This window comes from Taudactylus pleione, unplaced genomic scaffold (assembly GCF_031769625.1).
Source record: "Taudactylus pleione unplaced genomic scaffold, aTauple2 ptg000170l, whole genome shotgun sequence".
In the NCBI taxonomy this organism is placed as follows: Eukaryota; Metazoa; Chordata; class Amphibia; order Anura; family Myobatrachidae; genus Taudactylus; species Taudactylus pleione.
The window spans coordinates 4,952,928-4,974,905 of NW_028284572.1; the positions used below are offsets into that span (position 1 = coordinate 4,952,928).

General features: G+C 41.3%; 1 protein-coding gene across 4 annotated transcripts in view; it reads right to left on the minus strand.

The window, feature by feature from the left end:
• Positions 1-21,978, minus strand: part of GRIA2 (glutamate ionotropic receptor AMPA type subunit 2) — a 232,105-nt gene that overhangs the window by 30,418 nt on the left and 179,709 nt on the right. For all 4 annotated transcript variants that reach the window (XM_088475313.1, XM_088475311.1, XM_088475309.1 and 1 more), the window contains exon 12: positions 8,364-8,562. In XM_088475313.1, the coding sequence (XP_088331439.1) occupies positions 8,364-8,562 (199 nt within the window). The remainder of the gene's footprint in view (positions 1-8,363; positions 8,563-21,978) is intronic.

The following is a 21,978-nucleotide window of genomic DNA, read 5'->3' on the forward strand; positions in this document are numbered from 1 at the left end:
CATCACTTGCCTTGCTGAAGTTTGGAAAAACAGTTGTAAAGAATTGAACATAAGTTCTAAATATACAAAGGTCCAAGCTAGAGGAGGGTAATAATCATGCTTGAGCTGGAGTCTGATGTTACATCTCACGTTAGCTCCACCAATGACTGCATTCATTTCACCAAGAAGAATAGATCCTGTACCTGTGGCTAGAAAATCTTTCAATGGCTGCACATCTGATATTCCTCTACTTACAGCAAAAAGCAGATTCCTGACTGATAGATACGGTAGATGTAGAAACTCCCAGAGAGAGAGAGAGTGATCGACTGTATGGGTCCGAATCCAGATTGTCAGCCAGCAAAAAAAGTAATCAGTAAGAGCTGAACTAGGGTGCAACGGCACATAAGTCAGACAACTACTGCAGCTGGGAAATAGCATTATATGCCTCCAGATTTCAGGGATCGATTGCAAGTAAGAAAGGGATGGAGAGCATGTAACATGCACATTCATGAAGCTCAATTTCATCTGAACTAGATCTTCTAATAAACAGCTCATGCTGTGGCTCATCTAGCTAAGCCACTATTACACAGTCTACAAGATCTGAGATGAAGTACTGCAGAGACCAATTGTGTTTTGCTTGTGAGAGTGTGACACTAGGTACTGTATCCATCGCAGGCATAAACAAATCATCAACTCCTCGGCAAAACAGAACTGAAAGCCATCACTTGTAAAGCTGTCATTTTGGCTAACTGCACATATAGGGGGTGATTCAGAGGTGGGCAAAGTTGCAGTAGCGGTTGCAGCTTTTGTCACAGCTGCTACTGCGTGTTTATGTTAATGCTGTGGCCTACTTAGACGTCCACCGCGAGAGTCGCTAATCTGCCAATGTGCGTACAAAAATGCCATCGGCTCCACCATCGGACATGCACCTGCCTATGGACCCTGGCCTCTGGTGTGGGTGGAACTGTATCTGCAGACGCAGTCACTGACACTGGCATGACCCCTAATAACCATCCAAAAATTGCCCGAAATTGCATGGACCCCCATAGGGTGAGCTCACCAAGATACATCCTGCTATACTTTTCCTCTCTGCCAAATACCTCTATTAATGATGGTTGGCAGTGATAGCTGTGGCTGGTTTGGGACTTTGAAATAGAAATATTACAAACTGTTGATGACTGACAACTTCAGAATTGTCATGAAGTGTAAATTAATTTTCATATTGATCAATATATACAGAATCATCATCATTACAAAGGACAGCAATGCTAGCTGTACAATGGACATTTACACATGTGAGCTGCCATATGGATTGTCAGATCTGGCAGTAGACCTAAAGGAAAGCAGTATGCATTACCAGAGGTTGGATCAGTGCCAGCATCCAGGTCACATTTCCAAACTGATGAATTTTGGCTTGCAATGATGACTGCCTTTTAAGCTGATACATGACTTGCATTTCTTGGTTTAAAGGATATATAGTTGCTTGTTTGTAAGGTTGCAGGTGAAGAACTGACAGCTATAGCAGGTTTTGTATAATCAGTTATGCTGGCCACAGACATAGCGATCTGCACACGATGAGCCGATGTGTACGATTTCCCTTGAAACTCTCCCCGGCAGCTCTGCACATGATCTCCACACGATCTGCACACAATTTGGTGTCCAATCTTCATACGATCTCTCCTGCTGTCAGACTTTCACAGTGCATCGCCTCCTAGATTGTCAGATCCTCCCTACTGCACGGCAGATCTGACGATGCGATGTGCGACCAGCGGGGATGCGCATAACATCGTGATCGTGAGTGGGGACTCACGATTTACTCAAGATTTGGCCATATTTTACACGATCTGTCTTTCCAATGTGTGGGAATCAGCCAGATCGCGTAAAATATCGCTATGTGTGTGTCCAGCATTAGGAAGATGTACTAAGCCTTGGAGAGTGATAAAGTGGAGAGAGATAAAGTACCAACCAATCAGCTTCAAACACAGCCTGTAAAGGGACAGATAGGAGTTGATTGGTTGGTACTTTAGCTCTCTCCAAGACTTAGAACATCTTCCCCTAAGTCCCTGACTGATAAATTACAGCTTCCCTCACACTACACCAAAAGTAAATATTCATCCTTGTCTAGACTGACTATCACATTGCAATACTACTGTCTTGTGATCATCATACATAAGCCATGAGAATTATTCATGGTCATCTAAATGAAAATTCGGGTTGGGAATGGGATGCCGGCACTGAGAATCCCGATGCCGGCATCCCGACTGTGTTAAAATACCTACAGCGGCAGGGAAGTAATGCCAACCCTCCCCCATCTGCAGCCTAAACCTAACCCCTGCAGCCTAACCCTATCCCTCCCCCTAGTGTCTAACCCCAACCCCTAGCCCAAACCCTAACCCTCCCCCTAGCCCCAATACTTACCATCGGGAGGCTGTCGCCTGGATTCTGACTGGTGTTGGGATCTTGGCGCCGGCATTCTGAGCGCCGACATCCCGACCGCCAGAATGCCAACTACATCCCGTAATTTCAGATGTGCTTTCACCACTGCTAAGACTTGACATACAGCCATGACCAAAAGTTTTGAGAATTAAACAAGTATTGGTTTTCACAAAGTCTGTTGCTTCAGTTTTTATAATGGCAATTTGCATATACATCCGAATGTCATTAAGAGTGATCACATGAATTGCAATTAATTGCAAAGTCCCTCTTTGCCATGATAATGAACTTAATCCCTAAAACAACATTTCCACTGCATTTCAGCCCTGCCACAAAAGGACCAGCTGATATCATGTCAGTGATTCTCTCGTAAACACAGGTGAGAGTGTTGACGAGGACAAGGCTGGAGATCACTCTGTCATGCTGACTGAGTTAGAATAGCAGACTGGAAGCTTTAAAAGGAGGGTGGAGCTTGAAATCATTGTTCTTCCTCTGTTAACCATGGTTACCTGCAAGGAAACACGTGAAGTCATCATTGCTTTGCACAAAAAGGGCTTCACAGGCAAGGATATTGCTGCTAGTAAGATTGCACCTAAAATCAACCATTTATCTCATCATCAAGAACTTCAAGGTGAGAGGTTCAATAGTTGTGCAGAAGGCTTCAGGCCGCCCAAGAACATCCAGCAAGCGCCAGGACCGTCTCCTAAAGTTAATTCAGCTGCGGGATCGTTGCACCACCAGTGCAGAGCTTGATCAGGAATGGCAGCAGGCAGGTGTGAGTGCATCTTCACGCACAGTGAGGCGAAGACTTTTGGAGGATGGCCTGGTGTCAAGAAGGGCAGCAAAGAAGCCACTTCTCTCCAGGAAAAACATCAGGGACAGACTGATATTCTGCAAAATGTACAGGGATTGGACTGCTGAGGACTGGGGTAAAGTTATTTTCTCTGATGAATCCCTTTTCAGATTGTTTGGGGCATCTGGAAAAATGCTTGTCCAGAGAAGGTAATGGTGAGCGCTACCATCAGTCCTGTGTCATGCCAACAGTAAAGCATCCTATGACCATTCATGTGTAGGGTTGCTTCTCAGCCAAGGGAGTGGGCTCACTCACAATTTTGATTGAAAAACTGACACAAGCGCTACCTCTTGTGTCAGCGCTTGTGTCAGTTTTTCAATCAATTTTTTAGTTCAAAGTTTATTAGTCCTTGGGGGGACTGAGATCTGACTGTTAGCTGCTCACTTTCAGGTGTAGCGCTGTATAAGAATTCCCGTTTTTCTTGCTACTCACTCACAATTTTGCCTAAGAACACAGCCAGGAAGGAATGGTACCAAAACATCCTCCAAGTGCAACTTCTCCCAACCATCCAAGAACAGTTTGGTGACAAACAATGCCTTTTCTAGTATGACAGAGCACCTTGCCATAAGGCAAAAGTGATAACTAAGTGGCTCAGGTAACAAAACATCAACATTTTGGGTCCATGACCAGGAAACTCCCCAGACCTTAATCCCATTGAGAACTTGTGGTCAATCCTCAAGAGACGGGTGGACAAACAAAAACCCACAAATTCTGACAAACTGCAAGTATTGATTAGGCAAGAATGGGCGGCCATCAGTCAGTATGTGGCCCAGAAGTTGGTTGACAGCTTGCCAGGGTGAATTGCAGAGGACTTGAAAAAGAAGGGTCAACACTGCAAATATTCTCCTTGCATAAACTTAATGTAATTGTCAATAAAAGCCTTTGACACTTATGAAATGCTTGTAATTTTACTTCAGTATACCATAGTAATATCTGACAAAAAGGTCTAAAAACACTGAAGCAGCAAACTTTGTGAAAAGCAATACTTGTGTCATTCTCAAAACTTTTGGCCATGGCTGAATTATCTTGAAAATCTGCAAAAGTCTGACTAAAACTTTTGATATGATTTGATAAAGGTGATGATAAAGATACAGATGTTTCATTTTCATCTCAACATGGTCTAGCCATTTTTGAGGCTTCATTTTATTTTCTTCATCAATTCTCTGTAAATCGATACATGTAAATTGGAAAGTATGACTTTGCAATGATAAAGGGCTTTAATTAGAGAACAGACTGGATAGTAATTAGCAGAGAAATAAATGTATTTTGCAATATTAGAATAATTGCAGTAAAAAACATCAAATGGTTGATATAAAAATAATTGCCTAAATAGCGAATGGTGTTGATGACTAGTGACTAGTACAGGTACAGGTTACTTTGATACTAATGACTGCAATAAAAAATGTGGTTTAAGAAATGTAAGACAGTTATAACAGATAATTATAATAGTCACAATTTGCCCAGTCATTGTTCAAAACAGTTCATATGCTTCATGTAGCAGAATTGTCCCAGGTCTAGTTATAAATTATAAGGGGTCAATTTACTAAAGTGAAAGATTTTAGAAGTGAGTTTTAGAAGAGATGTTGCCCATAGCAACCAATCAGATTCTACTTAACATTTAATTAGCACCTTCTAGAAGATAATAGCTAGAATCTGATTGGTTGCTATGGGCAACATCTCTTCTAAAACTCACTTCTAAAACTCTCACTTTAGTAAATTTACCCCTAAATGTAATAATATGCAAAATGTACAAAGACAGTGTAGAATGCCATTCTGTAGAGAGAAAAACCCAAACTACAGCACCCGGGTTAAATTTTCAGCAATGTGCAGAGAATTACGGCACAGCAACATAGCATATTTTCTTGCGCACCGTTATGGGGTGTGAGGGATAATGTGCAATTTTGAAGTCTACAAGGTTCTTGTATTCCATCAGTTTTTACAGTGTTCTGACAGCAATTCACAGACATTGGGGGAGATTTAATAAAGCTTGGAGAGAGATAAAATTGGAGATATATAGCACCAACCAATCAGCTCTTAACTGTCACTTTACAGGCTGTGTTTGAAAAATGACAGTTAGGAGCTGATTGGTTGGTGCTATTTATCTCCAATTTTATCTCTCTCCAAGCTTTATTAACTCTCCCCCTTAGTCCCCTAAATTCACAGTGACAAAACTTTGCAGTGCTGCAAATGGATGTTCTGTCACAAAATGTGATTATTGTAATGTGCACAAACTTACTCATCATTCATCTCTACAAATTAAAATCTATATATTGAACTAGGATCATATATATTAGTTAGAAATTATATTACAGAGTAATTTAACATTTTGTAACATGGGAAAAAGTTACTGACAAATCTATTGTACTCCAATAGAATGAGATATTAGGGCAAAGTAAGCAGGTAACATTATCAGGAAAATGCTGCAGTACTCTTTACACAGATAGTGTTTATGGATAATTATTCACCAATTAGAACCAGTTAATGAGAGGGATTATCTTGTATCTACTGCTGCATTGAGCAAACCTCAACTTTATCCAAATATTATAAATTGACATTTGAGTGAATTGCAGCCAACATAATTTTTGGGCTTTAACCATATTAGAATACCTCGAACATATTCACAAAATAGCACATACGGCATAATGAGTTACAGAGAAAATATATACAGTTATACTTATAAATATTTTTTTAATAATTTGACACAGCTGACCTAAAATGATACTGATTTTCATATTAATTAAAATTACACCATTCAGTGAAGCTTCTCACAACAGCACACACAATTATATTATATTACATGTACGTCAGGTGAGGACACATTGGAAGAGTTTGAGTGGAGTTACAACACGCACAGTAGTGAAATTTATCATTACAATGTGCTCCTGTCTTCTTCCGCGTTTAGTAAGATTTTCTGCCCCATCAGAGGTGGAAAAGGTGAGTACTCTGTTTATGGAGAAGAGCTCTATTGCATATAAGAAACAATGTTTACATACTGTATGATGCCTCTATTCACCAAAAGCAGAGAACTTCTACAGTTCCAGAACTGGCTTTTATCAAGGAAACAATCAAAGTGAAGTACAAAACGTTGAATATAGTGTGTGTGTGTGTGTGTGTCACTGTTGTTGGGCATACACTGTTCAATTATCAAACGGCTCAGCCGATAATCATCCGATAATCAAATAGTTTATTGCCACGTCTGGTCAGTAATGATCGGTCTGTCGGACATGCAAAATCATCCAGCATGTCTGAAAGATCCGACATTTCTCCTGTTCCTTCACAGGGGAGGAATGCCAACATCATGGCCATATACTTTCAAATATTTCACAGGGTATGGCCACGATATCTGATGGGTTTCAGCTTGTCAGATAAATGTCTGACTGACATGTTATCTGACAGTGTAAGAACAGTATGTGTTTGTTACGTTGGTAAAGGTGGGCTGTGAACAATCAGCCTCCAGATATTTGAATTCATACTACGCAGTGAGCATACAGCCTTCTGGAAAGTGTGCTTAAATTGCTGTGGATAAAAAAGCAGGGTAACCGCACACAACCCACCAAAGAAATTCAAGAGCTTTATTCAGCCTCCACATTATGACTCATGTTCCCTGTGTACTTGAATTTCTTTGTTATGGAATTATTGAAATGTTCTTTTATTCTCCTAACATGTGTAGGCTGATTATAGTGTAGGCTACCATTAAATACAGGCAGAGGCTGGTAATTGTATGAGAGTCAAATACATTACAATATTATGCTACTAAATTACAGATGTGTCCTCATATACCTACAGTAGTATCAATATGCCATACGGCGCGAGATGCCCGGCACGACTGAGCCGCTCATAGAGGTGTAGCCATTTTTCTTTACACTTTTATCTTATTGGCATCTCAGACGCAGTGAGACACCACATTGTGCCATCTAATTAGATTTGGCCACGTGCGCTACGCTCTGCCATGATGCGGGTTGCGTTCGCATCATGCAATCCTATGGAGTTGCGGGTACCAGCTCACGGGTATGCGGCTCTCGCCACGAGTGCTGCGATTTGGCGCGGAAGCGGCAAAGATGCAAGGGGACACATCTGTAGCACAATGGAACTTGGTGTAAGAAAAGCACCATAGCACTTTGTGTACAGAATCGCACACAGCTGTAGCAGGGTCACACATCAAATTGGTCTATGTAATCTAGTAATATAGTTTTGTAACTTCCAGTTATTCTATTAATGTGAACAAGATGCACATTTTAAGCGAGAAAGTTGAGTCGAGTTGTCCGGGACCTGGCGGGCCGTGAGGGGCTATTTACTAGGTCATGGGTTCAATTCCCACCACGGCCCTACCTGTGTGGAGTTTGTATATTCTCCCTGTGCTTGCGTGGGTTTCCTCCGGGTACTCCGGGTTTCCTCCCACACTCCAAAAATATACTGGTAGGTTAATTGGCTCCCAACACAAATTACCCCTAGTGTGTATGTGTGTGCGTGTACATGTGGTAGGGAATATAGATTGTAAGCTCCACTGGGGCAGGGACTGATGTGAATGGCCAAATATTCTCTGTAAAGCGCTGCGGAATATGTGTGCGCTATATAAATAACTGATAATAATAATAATAATAATAATAATAATAATAGAGTAACAGTGTATGAAGACACGTACAGTACCTTGTTAAATACCCATTTGCCTAATATCTATCTATCTATCTATCTATCTATCTTCTACTGCAGGGATTCCCAACCACGGTCCTCAAGGCACACTAACAGTCCAGGTTTTATAGGATAACCATACTTGAGCACAGGTGACTTAATTAGTACATTAGTTATTTTGATTTATCCATCTGTGCTCAAGCATGGATCTCACTAAAACCAGCACTGTTAGTGTGCCTTGAGGACCGAGGTTGGGAATCACTGTTCTACTGTATCTATCTAACCATAAGGCAGTGAGCAAATCTATCACAATCGTTTCCAAATGTAGCTTCCATTCTGAAACACGTAATGGCATCAATATGTGTAATCATGATTTCAAAAGCAATTACTACAATGTTATAATGTAATTTTAAAAAGATCAGGATACAGTGAGTAATCATGAGACATTTTATAAAACATATAGTCTTACCCTAAAGAATTCCTTTGTTGACCCTGAATCCAATGTCCCGTATGCAATTTCTGTTTGTTTGGAAAGGTCTTCTGCACTTTCAATAGGTGACACCATCCGTTCGACAGTAAGGAAGGCAGCTAAGTTAGCCGTGTAGGATGAAATTATTATCAAGGTAAAGAACCACCACACACCTCCAACAATGCGACCAGATAGGGATCTAATAACAAGTATGAGATGCATTTTTTAAATGAAATGAATGTTGATACATAAATACTAATAATAATTTCACAGCAAGCAAATATATTTCTTTTGGTTTAAAATTAAAATATATAACACAGCGACTCCGTTACTGCACCTTTCGCTTTGCTGTAATATATGTTTGTTTAGTAACAAAAATTACAACCATGAAAATGATTCCATGCAAAAATATATTATATACATACAGTGTGAGAAGTGCAGAATTCTGAAATATATACTGTAGAACGCATCATGGCTGTTCTTGGCGTCATTTTTGTAACTGACTTTCACAACAGATCTGGATCTGAGCAATATGTTAGAGAACAGATATCTCGCAACTGCCAGTAATTTCCCAACCAGTAAATCCCATCCAAAAATGCACATGAAAGCACAGAAGTTTTAAATGTAGCTGATACATGATTACTAACACTAATACACTGATCTCACTGACAACCCTTAATGTACCTTATGCTTCCCAATTTGAGGCATGCACCCTGCAGCCTTTAGAGCCACCCAGAGCGTCATTAAGATACTCTGTGCACTCTTCATCCTCTGCACTCTCGATGCAATGTCATAATGCTACTTATTCAAGGGGCGAGGCTGGTACATGGTGGAAAACTGCCTCTATGTGTCTGGTTTCACCTACCCACTAAGCACTGATATAAATGTGTGCTCATTTAACTATTCTTCTGGGCAGACATTTTTATGGTTTTGCGTGATACAAAAACATCTTGTGATTAAGTATCATAACTAGTGATAAGGCGTTCACAAGCTAATATCCTAGACCTAGAAGGTTCTATAGAATTATTATAACACTTTATCACAAGTTAGTTATATTTCATTAGCATATCACTCAAAGTCACTCTAAAGTTATGTACAGCCATAAGGATAGTTGAATGAGGACACATCTATATGACCGCACATTATATAAAATATTCTGTACATTTATTAGCGTCATTTATATTAAGCTGTAAAAATACGTGCTCACAGAGCAGACGGCAATTTATTACTACAGTACATGAAGCTATTTTTCCACAAATGTGTCTCATTACACTTAGATATTTATTATGTGGCTTTTTGCAGTGTGGGTGGGTTTATCTAGGGAGAGTGGCAGATTGGATTTTGAATAATGTTAGTCATTACAGTTTTACAGATCAGAAATTTCTTTCCTAATATGGGCTAGGTACACTCATGCTGTACATGCATGCAAAAAATCACAGCAAGTTCTGTGTAGTACAATTATTTAAATGAGATTCAAGGGGAGAAGAGAAGACTGGTATAGGGTGTTGCTAGTTTACTGGGCTGCAAAACTCTAACAATTCCCGGAGACAGAGTTTAATGCATCTTAGAAGATGAAGATTTATTTAAAGTAAAGTGGGGTCTCCAAGCAGTAATTTATGAAAAACATTTAAAGGTACAGTATAAATTAATGAAAAGTATAGAAGGCAGGACTTTCATGTGATGTTCTCAGTATGACTTTCCGCAATGCATATTTCCATGTGGACTTTTAAATTAGGGATGGGGTACTTGGAAAACACCTCTGCACAAGGTTTAATTCGAAAATAGTTGTTGGTATATTGGCCCCAAATCATTGATAACTCACAAATGTATAATTATCCTATGGGGGTGCTGCCATAGACAGTAATATACAATACACAAGAGAAGAGAGAGAACAAGCACTGTCTCTTTGTTGGTGCAACAAAGAGACAGTGTTTTTTCTCTCTCTTCTCTTCTATATTTCCATGTGGACCTGAAGTCCCATAAAAGGTCAAGTAAAGCGTTTATTTGGTGGCAGTTCCTATATTGAACAGCATGTCTAAGCAAGTAATTATACATCATCTGTACATAATTAAAAGTGCATCACAGTAATCTGTTACCAGACTGAATTGCATGCCAGCTACATGTGTGTAGTGTGATAGCAGACAGTAATACTGTTAAATAATTTACAGTTTATGTATATCTTCAAACATGCACATAATTTGTTTAATGACATGGCCATTTACCTTCCTTCTACTCTTAAACACAAACAAATATGATTATTTTACACTTTACTTATGTCTTACAAAACTTTGGCACACTTGGATGTGTTCTGTGGAATTCCGGTTTATTTAGCAAGACCCGAAAATGAACTGGACTCAAATGATGAGTGAGCTATAAACAAGTTTGAAGCAACTGAACATCTCCACAGATTATACTGGTCAGTTGTAATGTGGACAGGCAATCAAAAATCAGGAAGGAAGGTAAATATTTATATTTTCTTTGTGTTAAGAACAGCAAGTAACTGTGTGCTTTGATGACTATAAGGACTGCATACTGTTGCCTTTTACCTCTGGCATTTTTGTTTTGTTTTCCTTTGTATACTAGATGCTTGTCGTTACATATGCTCTCCACTTATCTAGGGCTGATTGGCACCAGCTACTTTGAAATGAAAGATTTAATGGGAGTACTTTCCCAGTTATAGTGTTAATACTGTAATGTTGCAGTGATAATTTGTGCCTGTTGCTCTGTATGATTTCCTGTCCTCCCCCTTGTTACTCTGATTCTACACTGATCGCTGCCTGGTCACTGATTGCTGCCTGGACTGACCTTTTGCTTTGTCTCCGCGATTCTGCACTAGCCACTGCCTGGACCGACATTTTCCTTTCAGATCCCAGTTCTGCACTGAATGCCTCCTGCCCTAATGTTGGCTTTGTGACTTGATTCTGCTACTGAACTGATATCTGCTGGTGAACCCTACTTTGGGGTTGAGTACGATATGTCGGCATTGACCATCCTGACGGTCACAATACGAATTCTACACTGCGTGTACTGACTCTGTTATTGTTCTCTACCAAGACAGACCTTGGCTTGAACAGTATTACCTTGAGTATTACATTGGATTACTTCTACTGTGGTCTGGCATTTCTGCATTCATCTACTGAACTGTGTCTACTGGTCGCCCTTAGTTTTACATCCTGCATCTCCCTCTAGGTACCTTGGAGTGGTACTTGCAGCTTAGTTATTTGTATTACTTAGTCTCTTGTGAAACTGCACCTGGTAAATTATCACAACTTCAAGTTTAGGTCCTGTGGACTGGCAAACACATAGCATTCTATGGGAAAGGGGTTGGTATAGGTGAAAGTCTCATTAAGATCAGGTCTTATATTATCTTGTGCATGAGTTACGTAAAACTGCTGTATGCCGTAAGGTTTTTTAATTTGGAAAAATATTTATAATATTAAATAAATGAATAATAGGCTTATTAATTGAGATAAATCTCATTAAACAAGCTATTTATGATTATACTGTACAAGAAGCATCAAATACTTCAAACATTTCAATCTTGTCGTCATGTGAGATAGCTTTCTCTCCATAAAAATAATATTACTATAGGGTCTATTTATTAAGCAATGAGAAAGGGGTTATCACTGCTTCCTCCTATTTACAAAGAGTGATCACTGATTCCTTTGGTGGCCCCTATTTTGTAGTTGGTTACCGTGTCCCCATTACCTGTTGTGGGGACTGTGGTGTCTGTCCTGTTTATCTTGAGATGGCATTACACAGTTGCTATCTATGGGGGATCTGAGAAGCCAGATAGGTTCGTAGGATAACCTCCAGGTCATGTCCCACTGTCCCAAAATGCCTGAAGGGAACACACTGGAGTGATAAATTACTAAAGATAAATATCCATATCACTCAATGTTAATTTTGGAAGCTATTTACTAAACAGTATAACATTACTTTATAAAGAAAATTAGGCACTATACAATATAGTGATAGGGATCAAGTGCATGTCTATAGGATACAGATACACATAAGTATCACACAGTAAGCAAATATACTGTATTGAAATAACACTGGAGCCAAGATACTGTATAGAAGCCGCTTATAGCAGTACTAATTTTCATTGCCATTTTGTTTGCAACTTTGTGACTGTGTTTTATGTGTGTGTTGTGTTCATAATTGCTGCTACCTTTATTTTAGTGCTTCTAAATTGAATTGCCATTTAACTAGCCTTAACAAGCAGTTAAAATTATGAAGAGGGCAGACAAGTTTTATTCTCTCTCTCTCTCTCTTCTGTCAATGTACAGTGGATTTAATTATAGGTCATACTGTTGTCATGACAACTACAGTGTTCTGTATATTTAAAGATTATTATTTTCTGCTTGGCACGGAAGTGAGAACAATGCAGAGAAAAATATGTTATGCTACATCTATGCAGAGAATTATACATTTAGTATTGTAGAAAGTATAATTTTTGATTAGAACAAAATAATATACATGTAATGACTAATAGCTTAGATACGGCTAAAACCAGCTTATGCTAGTCTACCGGCAAAATCTGGCAAATCTTGCAGTTAGGGAAAACCAGATCACCTGGACCTTACTGTAACTTACTGTAACCCACAATCTCCATTATTTGCCAAAAGGAGAGTGGCGTGAGTAAGCTGAGGCTTTCTAACAGCCACTCTATATACAGTAACTGTATAAATAAACAACAAGCTGAGACAAAACTATTTTATAAGATAAAAGGTAACCATATGGCTGGCAAGAGTAGTGTAGTGCATATTAAAAGGTATGTTGGTCACATTAATGTCACACAAACATGTCAAATTACTGTGACAGACTGGAGAGAGCATGAAATTCATTTCTAAGTAGTAACCTGAATAATGCACCTATCAGATAATGGGGCATATTTATTAATCAATCCTTGAAACACGCAAAAACGTCTGTTTACGCATATTTAAGGGACGAATTAGGTATCTCTCAGATGTACCACAGGAGAAAGCAGAAGATATCGGAGACATGTCCTTCTTTCCGTCCGCCAGCTCCCACAGCCGTCGTCCTCATAGTTTTCTATGGGGAAGGTATTTAACACTTCTCGCATTGCGATACTTTACAGATCTTGCCTACATGCACTAATGTTATTTTCAGATGGTGTTAGCCCATTACCTTCTATGGGACTGCCCTACATACATCCCAAAGCACTTTGTGTGTGCACAATATGGGATATGGATAGATAGAAGTAAAGTGTGGGTTGACGCGATTACTTTACTTCTGTCAAACATCAGAGTCCAAGTCCCCATTACGGGGTCCAGCAGTGTCACCTCACAGCTGTGTTCCCGATGGCCAACTACGGCATCCCTGAGACTTGTAGTCACTCATCTATAACATGCAGTTCCTGCTGTTCTGCATCATGGGCACCATCTTAGACAGTATCACATGATCAGCTCTGACAAACCAGTCTCCAGCAACTCTGGTTACATGATTCATGCACCCTATAAGTTCTAAGGGTGCCATATTTAAAACAGAAACTGCTGACTGTTCATTTCCAGAACAACTTCTCTACCTAGAGGTCAGTACCCCGGCTCCTGGTTCACTTTGCTTCTGCTCCAGTCATCAGTCTCCAGTTTTGCTAGCAGCATTTTGCGCTTGCTCGTTACCAGGTTCCAGTATCAGCTTCATAAGCATTCTGCCTCAGTGTGATCCAGCACACCTTCTCCAGTAATTGCTTCACAGCATTCAGCTTAAAATCCTATCCAGAAAATCCACTTCTGTACTACTTGTGCAAAACAGGTCCTGCAAGATCGCACAAAGCACCCATTAAGCTGCAACCTAATTGACAAGCTTTCGCCGTTTGGGGGTGGGGATGGGACAGCGTTTTCAAAAATTGGTGGCTATCATCCCAATTTTCTGAGAGTGTAGAGGCCAGTGTCTGCATACAACGACGCAGATTTACTGGCCCCAGCAGTGCAGATGAGGTGGCTTATTTGAGTAGCCTTAGGCTTACTCAGATAACTGATGTTGCAAACATTGTGACCAATGGTCAAGATGTTGATCGAAACCTGCGTCTTTGGGCGCAGGCATGGTATGATCTGAGCTGCTGGGTGGAGGTGTCTTTTTCCTTCAGACTCCTCCTGCAGCATTAGCATATATGCACACAGTACACACAGTAGAAGCAGCTACTGTGTGCATAGTGCACATCTCTGAATCAGGCTTGTAGCTCCAACCAGGGGTGTATCTAGGTTTGCATGAGGAGAAGCATTATCATAGCTTCATCTACTAACCTACAAGTATAGCTAGTCCCAGTGGTCCTGATCGCAATCTACAAAACCACAGTGTCGTGGCAACTTCTTCCTGGTTGCAGGGCCGAGCTCTTATCGGAGCCCGTGTCCAGGTGACTCATGTTGATACAATCAGGCGGGACAAGATTACTCATTGCCACAAAATAGAGTGATAAGGATTCTTAAATTAAGGGGACACACCAATAATTTAATAAATAAGAACTTTACAAAACATTGGCCACTAGTGTCAAAATATGCTCTGTTTTATGGATAGCATTTAAATTCATGTGATATATATAAAAAAAAGTATTTGTACAGCCACCGATTGTGCAAGTTGTTGCACTTTAAAAGATGAGAGAGGTCTGTAATTTCCATCATAGGTACACTTTTAACTGTGAGAAACAGAATCTGAACAAAAAATTCCAGAAATCACATTGTATGATTTCTAAACAATTTATTTGTATATTCTTGCGCAAAATAAATATTTGGACACCTACCAACCAGCAAGATTTCTGGCTTTCACAGACCTGTTACTTCTTCTTTAGGAAGCTCATCTATCCTCCACGTGTTATCTGTATTAATGGCACCTGTTTAACTGGTTAACTATATAACAGAAAAAATATATAGAAAAGTACTTAGGTGCGCTGTCACTTTAGCGACCAGTCAGAGGTAGTCAGCCTCTAACACAATATATATATGAAAAATACAAAGACTGGCGCTAGGAACTAATATATATTATAACAAATACATTGACAATTGACTGAATAGGAAGCGGATGTCTAAGAACAATAATATACACATTTATTGAAACAATTAATTCATATAAAAACCAATGTGTTAATAAAGGAAATAAAATCGCTAATTAGGAGCATCGATGGTAGGTCAGACAATTTAGTCTCTATCTATGGACATCCTGGGTGGGAATGATAGAGTTAATGTCCAGATGCAAAGTCAGTGTAGACAATGATATATCGGTTCGAGCACAGCAAATAATTACTGGATTGAGATCCTTTGGGATGGCAGTCCAATTAGCAGATAACTGCTTCATCTGATGAAGCTGGAGTTTTAATATCCAGTTTTTTTTCCAAAAGAATATACAAATAAATTGTTTAAAAATCATACAATGTGATTTCCGGAATTTTTTGTTCTGATTCTGTCTCTCACAGTTGAAGTGTACCTATGATGGACATTACAGACCTCTCTCATCTTTTAAAGTGCAACATCTTGCACAATCGGTGGCTGTCCAAATACTTTTTTGCCCCACGGTATATATATATATATATATATATATCTCCCACACGGATCGGCACTCTCTCCTTAAGAATTCAAAAGCTCCAGTGTCTTCCGCAACACCAACATCCACAGATAGCTACAAAAGGAACGGCGGCACTCAGAGACTTCAGTAAATATTCAAAAGATGTGTCTCATGATGTTTTTTTGAATACACATCTTTTGAATATCTACTGAAGTCTCAGAGTGCCGCCGTTCCTTTTGTAGCTATATATATATATATATATATATATATATATATACACACAGACACACATAGTGTATATATAAAGAGAGAGAGAGAGATATTAATAAACCTACTTTCCCAACTCTTGCAATTCGGCAGCTCTATCAGACATGAGGGAGAGCGGGGGGGGGGGACTCCCAGATCCCACCCAGTTCTTCAGAGAAGTGTGAAAGGCTTGAAGACATAAATTGTGTTACTGCGGTCCAGGCCCCGCTGCCTGAAGGAGTAGGTCTGTAGTGATGCAAACTGGGTCCTCCCTAGAGGGGAGGTCCCAAAGGTAGGCAAGTATGTGTAACTGTGTGCCTGTTTTTACTACCAATGATACTGTATGTGCACATGTGAAAATTAGGCTTGCATATACAGGTTGAGTCTCCCATATCCAAAATGCTCGGGACCAGGGGTATTTTGGATATCGGATTATTCCGTATTTTGGAATATTTGCATACTATAATGAAATATCTTGGGTATAGGATCCACAACTAAACACAGAATGCAGTTATGTTCTATATACACCTTATACACACAGCCTGCAGCTAATTTTATACAATATTTTTTAAAATTTTGAGCATTAAAAAAAGTTTGTGTACATACATGAAATTAATTTATGTTTCATATACACCTGATACACACAGCCTGAAGGTTATTGTATACTGTATTTTAATGAATTTGTGCTTTAAAACAAGTTTGTGTACATTGAACCATCAGAAAGCAAAGGTTTCACATTCTCAGTCATACTAAAAATATTCCGTAATTCGGAATATTCCGTATTTAGGAATATTTGGATATGGGAGACTCAACCTGTATTTATTATTGCAGCTTGATATTGAGCAGATCAGATTGGATTATAGATTTCAAAAAGGATGACTGTATACTACATAAAGGTTCTGCCTCCTAAAGAGCGTATATGCACTTCTGTGCTGGTTAGTATTGCCCACATTTGTGTAAACAATCCTTCGCAGAACTGTGCCTATATGAGACCGCCTCTTCCCACCCCCGTTCTACATCTTTGCTTGTTAGGGCTGATGCGTCCAAGTTTTGCTTGACTCTGCATAGCCACATTTGTAAATTCACATGACAAATGGGAATACGTTGAACTCTACACCAGCTCCATTGTGTCCACAAAGGTGTAAAAAGGTGCTTGGTGTGTACTGCAAAGTAAATAATTTCACTTGACAAATGACAAGTTCAGTTACTTCTTTACTTCACTGAGTTACTTACTAAGGAAAGTGTTAGAGGCAATTAATTGATGGAATTTGCTTTTAAGCTGCAGGTAGTGGACAAAAGCATCGAAACACCTATTTAAATGAGGAACAACAAGCATATTGAGGGCACAGGCTTCACACAGGTGTGGCTTATGCATTCAGTTATCAATTAACCTAGCATACAATGTGGGAAAATCATGTGTAAAAATGCTGGACTGCTCAGGTTGCCAGTAATTATGGCTAGCATGGCTTTAAGAAGAGTCCTCTGTGGATTTTGAAAGAGGGATGAATGTTGGGGTGAATTTGGCAGGAGCTTTAGTGACCAAGCGCCTGGTTCTGAGGTGCACACAAATCCCATTGCGACTGCGATTCCATATACAGCGGTGCTATGAAAATAAGCACATCTGCTGCTTGCATCTAAAAGACGAAACATCTGAGCAACCAAATGCTGTGTCAGAGTGTTTGTCTCACCTAAGTCACCGGGGCCTCTGCAGCTGGATGCAAATTAGTAGACTCATAGAGGCACACCCAGAAAATGGTCCAGACATGCCTGCATTTTTGTAGCTACTCCGTTACCTTCCCCAAATGCTGACTACCTGTCACTCACTTTGAAAATAAATCCTCGGTGGAACCACCATCTCAAACACATCAACACGTGTTCGCAGTGAAGCTTGGTGCATGCGCAGTAGCCAAAAATGGCTCCACTTCGCCTGACATTGACACTGCATCCACTTCTAAATCAGGCCCTAAGATATCTCAACTTGGTAATGTTTATAAGCAACCATGCTAAGGTGATACAGTATCAGCCTGGAACTTAAAGGCAAATAAAATCATCAGCAAATTCAGTGGGCAGCGAACAGAGCAAAACAGATGAGGAAACGCGGTCAACTGGCTGTAAATTTCAACCTGCGGTATAAACAGATGGTTTTATCAGAAATAGTCCAACAAGAGTAAAATATGATTTTGCAGGAGAACTTCACAAACAATGCACACGAACAGTGGAGGAAGATGATATGGTCAGACTAATCATTATTCACCATGTTCTTAACATACAGATAAGACCCATCCTAGATAACCCTACAGCCTTGAGTTTTATTACCAGCAGTGAAGGAATTTAGTGGTTTTCTAATGTGAAGAGACCACTTTCCAGGCACAGTATGGGTGCAGTTATTTCATTAAAAGTCACAGTTAATGATAATCACTACTTGACAATACTGAGTAACCATCTTTACCCAATGCTACAGCATTGTTTTCCTTATGGGGAGACTCTTCCGGCATGACAATGCCAAATACAAAGTGCACATGTGGCTGCCCAATGATTTCAGGGAATGATATTGTTTGCCATATGCCAGGCCCATTTCAGACACCAGATATGAACCCAATTGATTATTGGGTCATTCCCAACCTGCTGATTGTGCACTACGGTGTCAGTTACAGTTGCACCCACTCCCACTTGGAGGGCTATAATTTTCCTACTATTACATATTGTAAACTAAAATTTTCCAAAAGGTAGTCTGACATACAGATGTGTCCTGCTAAATCTTTGCTGCGTACGAAGCAAATTGGGTGTGTGCCCACGAGCGTATACGTGCACTGCGTTCACACCCGCACCACCATAGGAATGCATGGTATGATCGCAGTGCGTGCCATACTGTACCGTATGCTGCTGTGGGTAATCGGATGGCGCAATGCATGTGCAGGTTTGTAGCATGATCAGCAAAGATGTAGCAGGACACATCTGTATATGCCAACCCTTATTTAACATTTGATCAAAATTGGAGATGGTCAGGTGGGGACCCTGGATCCACTTGACATGGAATGACCCTATTCATCAGATATTCTGGAACAATGTCTGAGACAGCATTTTCCATCAACAACAACCAGGCACTGGTTGAGTGACGTCCTTGTGAAGGAATGGTGCTGCATCTGTCTCACACAATTGCAGGCATTTATTTATAAGGGCACAGTCGTGCCTTTATATTAAGGCTTACTCGAAAAAAAATTGAATTCTCGCTTAAAGGCAGCCGCCCCCCCAGGTGAAGATGCCGAAGCCCTGGTGGGTTGGTACATTCCAGGCGAAGACGCTGAAGCCCTGGCAGGTTAGTGCCCGCCAGACGAAGACGACGATGTCCTGGGGTGACAGCGGCCACGTAAAAGAGATTAAAGGCTGCCGCCTCCCAGGTGAAGACGCCGAAGCCCTGGTAGGTTGGTGCCTGCCAGGCGAAGACGCTGAAGCCCTGGCGGGTTAGTGCCCGCCAGACGAAGACGACGATGTCCTGGGGTGACAGCGGCCACGTAAAAGAGATTAAAGGCTGCCGCCCCCCAGGTGAAGATGGCAGATTGGTGCCCATCAGACGAAGATGCCAGTGCCCTGGCGGGTTGGTGCCCGTCAGGTGAAGATGCCAAAGCCCTGGTTGGAGAAGTCCTGGGGTGACGACGGTAACGAAAAAGAGCTTAAAGGCTGCCGCCTTCCAGCTGAAGGTGCAGACTAAATAAATTATTTTGAAAAAATCGCTGTAGTCTGTTTATTTTAATATTTATTTTACAGGTGTACTACAGGTACCAGTGGGTCCTAAATGCCCCGCTTGCGGGTACTTGTGGTTTTTGCAAGTACCAGCATGCGGGGAGGCTTGCTGGGACATATAGTTTACCCGCAAAAGACAATATTCTTTCAAATGCACCACATTACACAATCAACTCGGCACCCATGGCCCAGGGGTGCTGGGGATAGCCCCGGGCTATTAGCCTAGGCCTGGAGTGCCTTGGAGAGGGGGACCCCTTTATTGGGGGGGTCCCCAGCTCTCCAGGGATCCCCAGCCTGGGCTGACTAGAAGTCAGGATTGATGCTTCGGCTGTGGGACCCTGTGAAAGGGCTCCCCTGGCTGTGGCATTAGCCCCCCACTAGAAAAAGACCAGTTCTGGATAATACAGGGGGACCTTATGCATTTTTTCCCTTGTATTTCCAGAACCAGGACTGGCTCAGAGCCCAGTGCTGGTTATTATGAATACGGGGGACACCTACATCATTTGTCCCCTGTATTTTGGCAACCAGGACTGCTTCTGAATAGCCCGGTGCTGGTTATGTTAAATACAGGGGACCCCTATGTAATTTGTCCCCTGTATTTTCACAACCAGGACCGGCAGTGAAGAGCCCACGGCTGGTTGTGCTTTCGGAGGAGAGGGCTACTTTAGACAATCAACTTGGCACCCACTGCTATCAGCCCAGGCATGGGATGCACTGGAGAGGGTCCTCTGCTCCCAAGGGATCCCCGGCCTGGGCTGACTAGTAGCGGTCAGGGTTAATGCTTCGGCCGGGGAACTGGGTGGAAGAGTTTCCCTGGCTGTGGCATTATCCCCCGCAGTAGAAAGAAGTTGGTGCTGGTTATGGAAAATGCAGGGGACCCCTATGCTTTTTGTCCCCTGTATTTCCAAAATCAGGACCAGCTCGGCTGAGCCCAGTGCTGGTTGTGCTAAATACAGCTAAATACAGGGGACCCCTATGTCTTTTGTCCCCTGTATTTTGACAACCAGGACAGGCTCTAAAAAGTCTGGTGCTGGTTGTGCTAAATGCAGGGGACCCCTACGCTTTTTGTACCCTGCACTTTCACAACCAGAACTGGCACTGAAAAGCCAGGGGTTGGTTGTACTTTGCGTGGCGGGAAGGGGCATGTCCTTTTTTAAATTATTTTACAGATATTGCATTTTTAACATACTGTAGATGCATAGATGGTTCTCACTGATACATCCATGCATCTGTGTCTTATTGATTTTATTTTCTCAGATGCATGCCCAGCGCCAGTGAGCCCCTCTGTCACCTGCTGATACCCCTGTGCACTGCTCCGCACCACTGCTGCCCCGCACTCCTGCAGCCCGCCCCCGCAACCGTCTCTCCCTGTACACCCCCAAAACACCTCCTGGCCTTCCTCCACCTGCGCTAATGTACCATTTTGTTGCCCTTCTCCCCTGCAGGTGGACCAGTTTGCTCCTCCATACACTGATAGTTAATACATTTTAAAAAAAGCAGTTTCACATGTCCCATTAAGGCTTCTTAGACATGATCTGAATTTCACAAAACCTATTGAATTTCTACCACTCAAACTTAAAAAGCAATGAAATTACGATCATTAAATCTGACGCAATACAGATATGGAATGCCATAACACTCTGTGGTTAACTGCAGATTCAGCACTCTCACAGAGTGAGATTGCTGTCACTCAAAAAATGGTGGAGCTGCTAATTCACAGAATTGTGTGCTAATTGGAATAAACACATGCAGTCTATGCAACTGAGGTCTGATCAGAACATAGAGCTGCACAAATGGGATAAGAATGGGGTGGATGGGGAGAGGAGACAGAGCGGTGTGGATGGGGCAGACAGAAAGGCATGGAGAGGGGGGAAAATTAAGCAGTACAGATTGGGGGGGAGCCAAAGTGATGCAGATGGGTGGAAAACAGGGGTGCAGATGGGGGGAGACAGAGTGGCACGGCTTGGAGGGACAGAGCAATGTGAATGGGGGGTACAGAGTGGCATGGATGCAGGAAGGACAGATTGGTGCAGATGGGTGGGAAGACAGTGGTGTGGGTGGGAGGGGAAATACAGAGTGGTGATGGTTTAGGGGGACAGAGTGGTGCAGA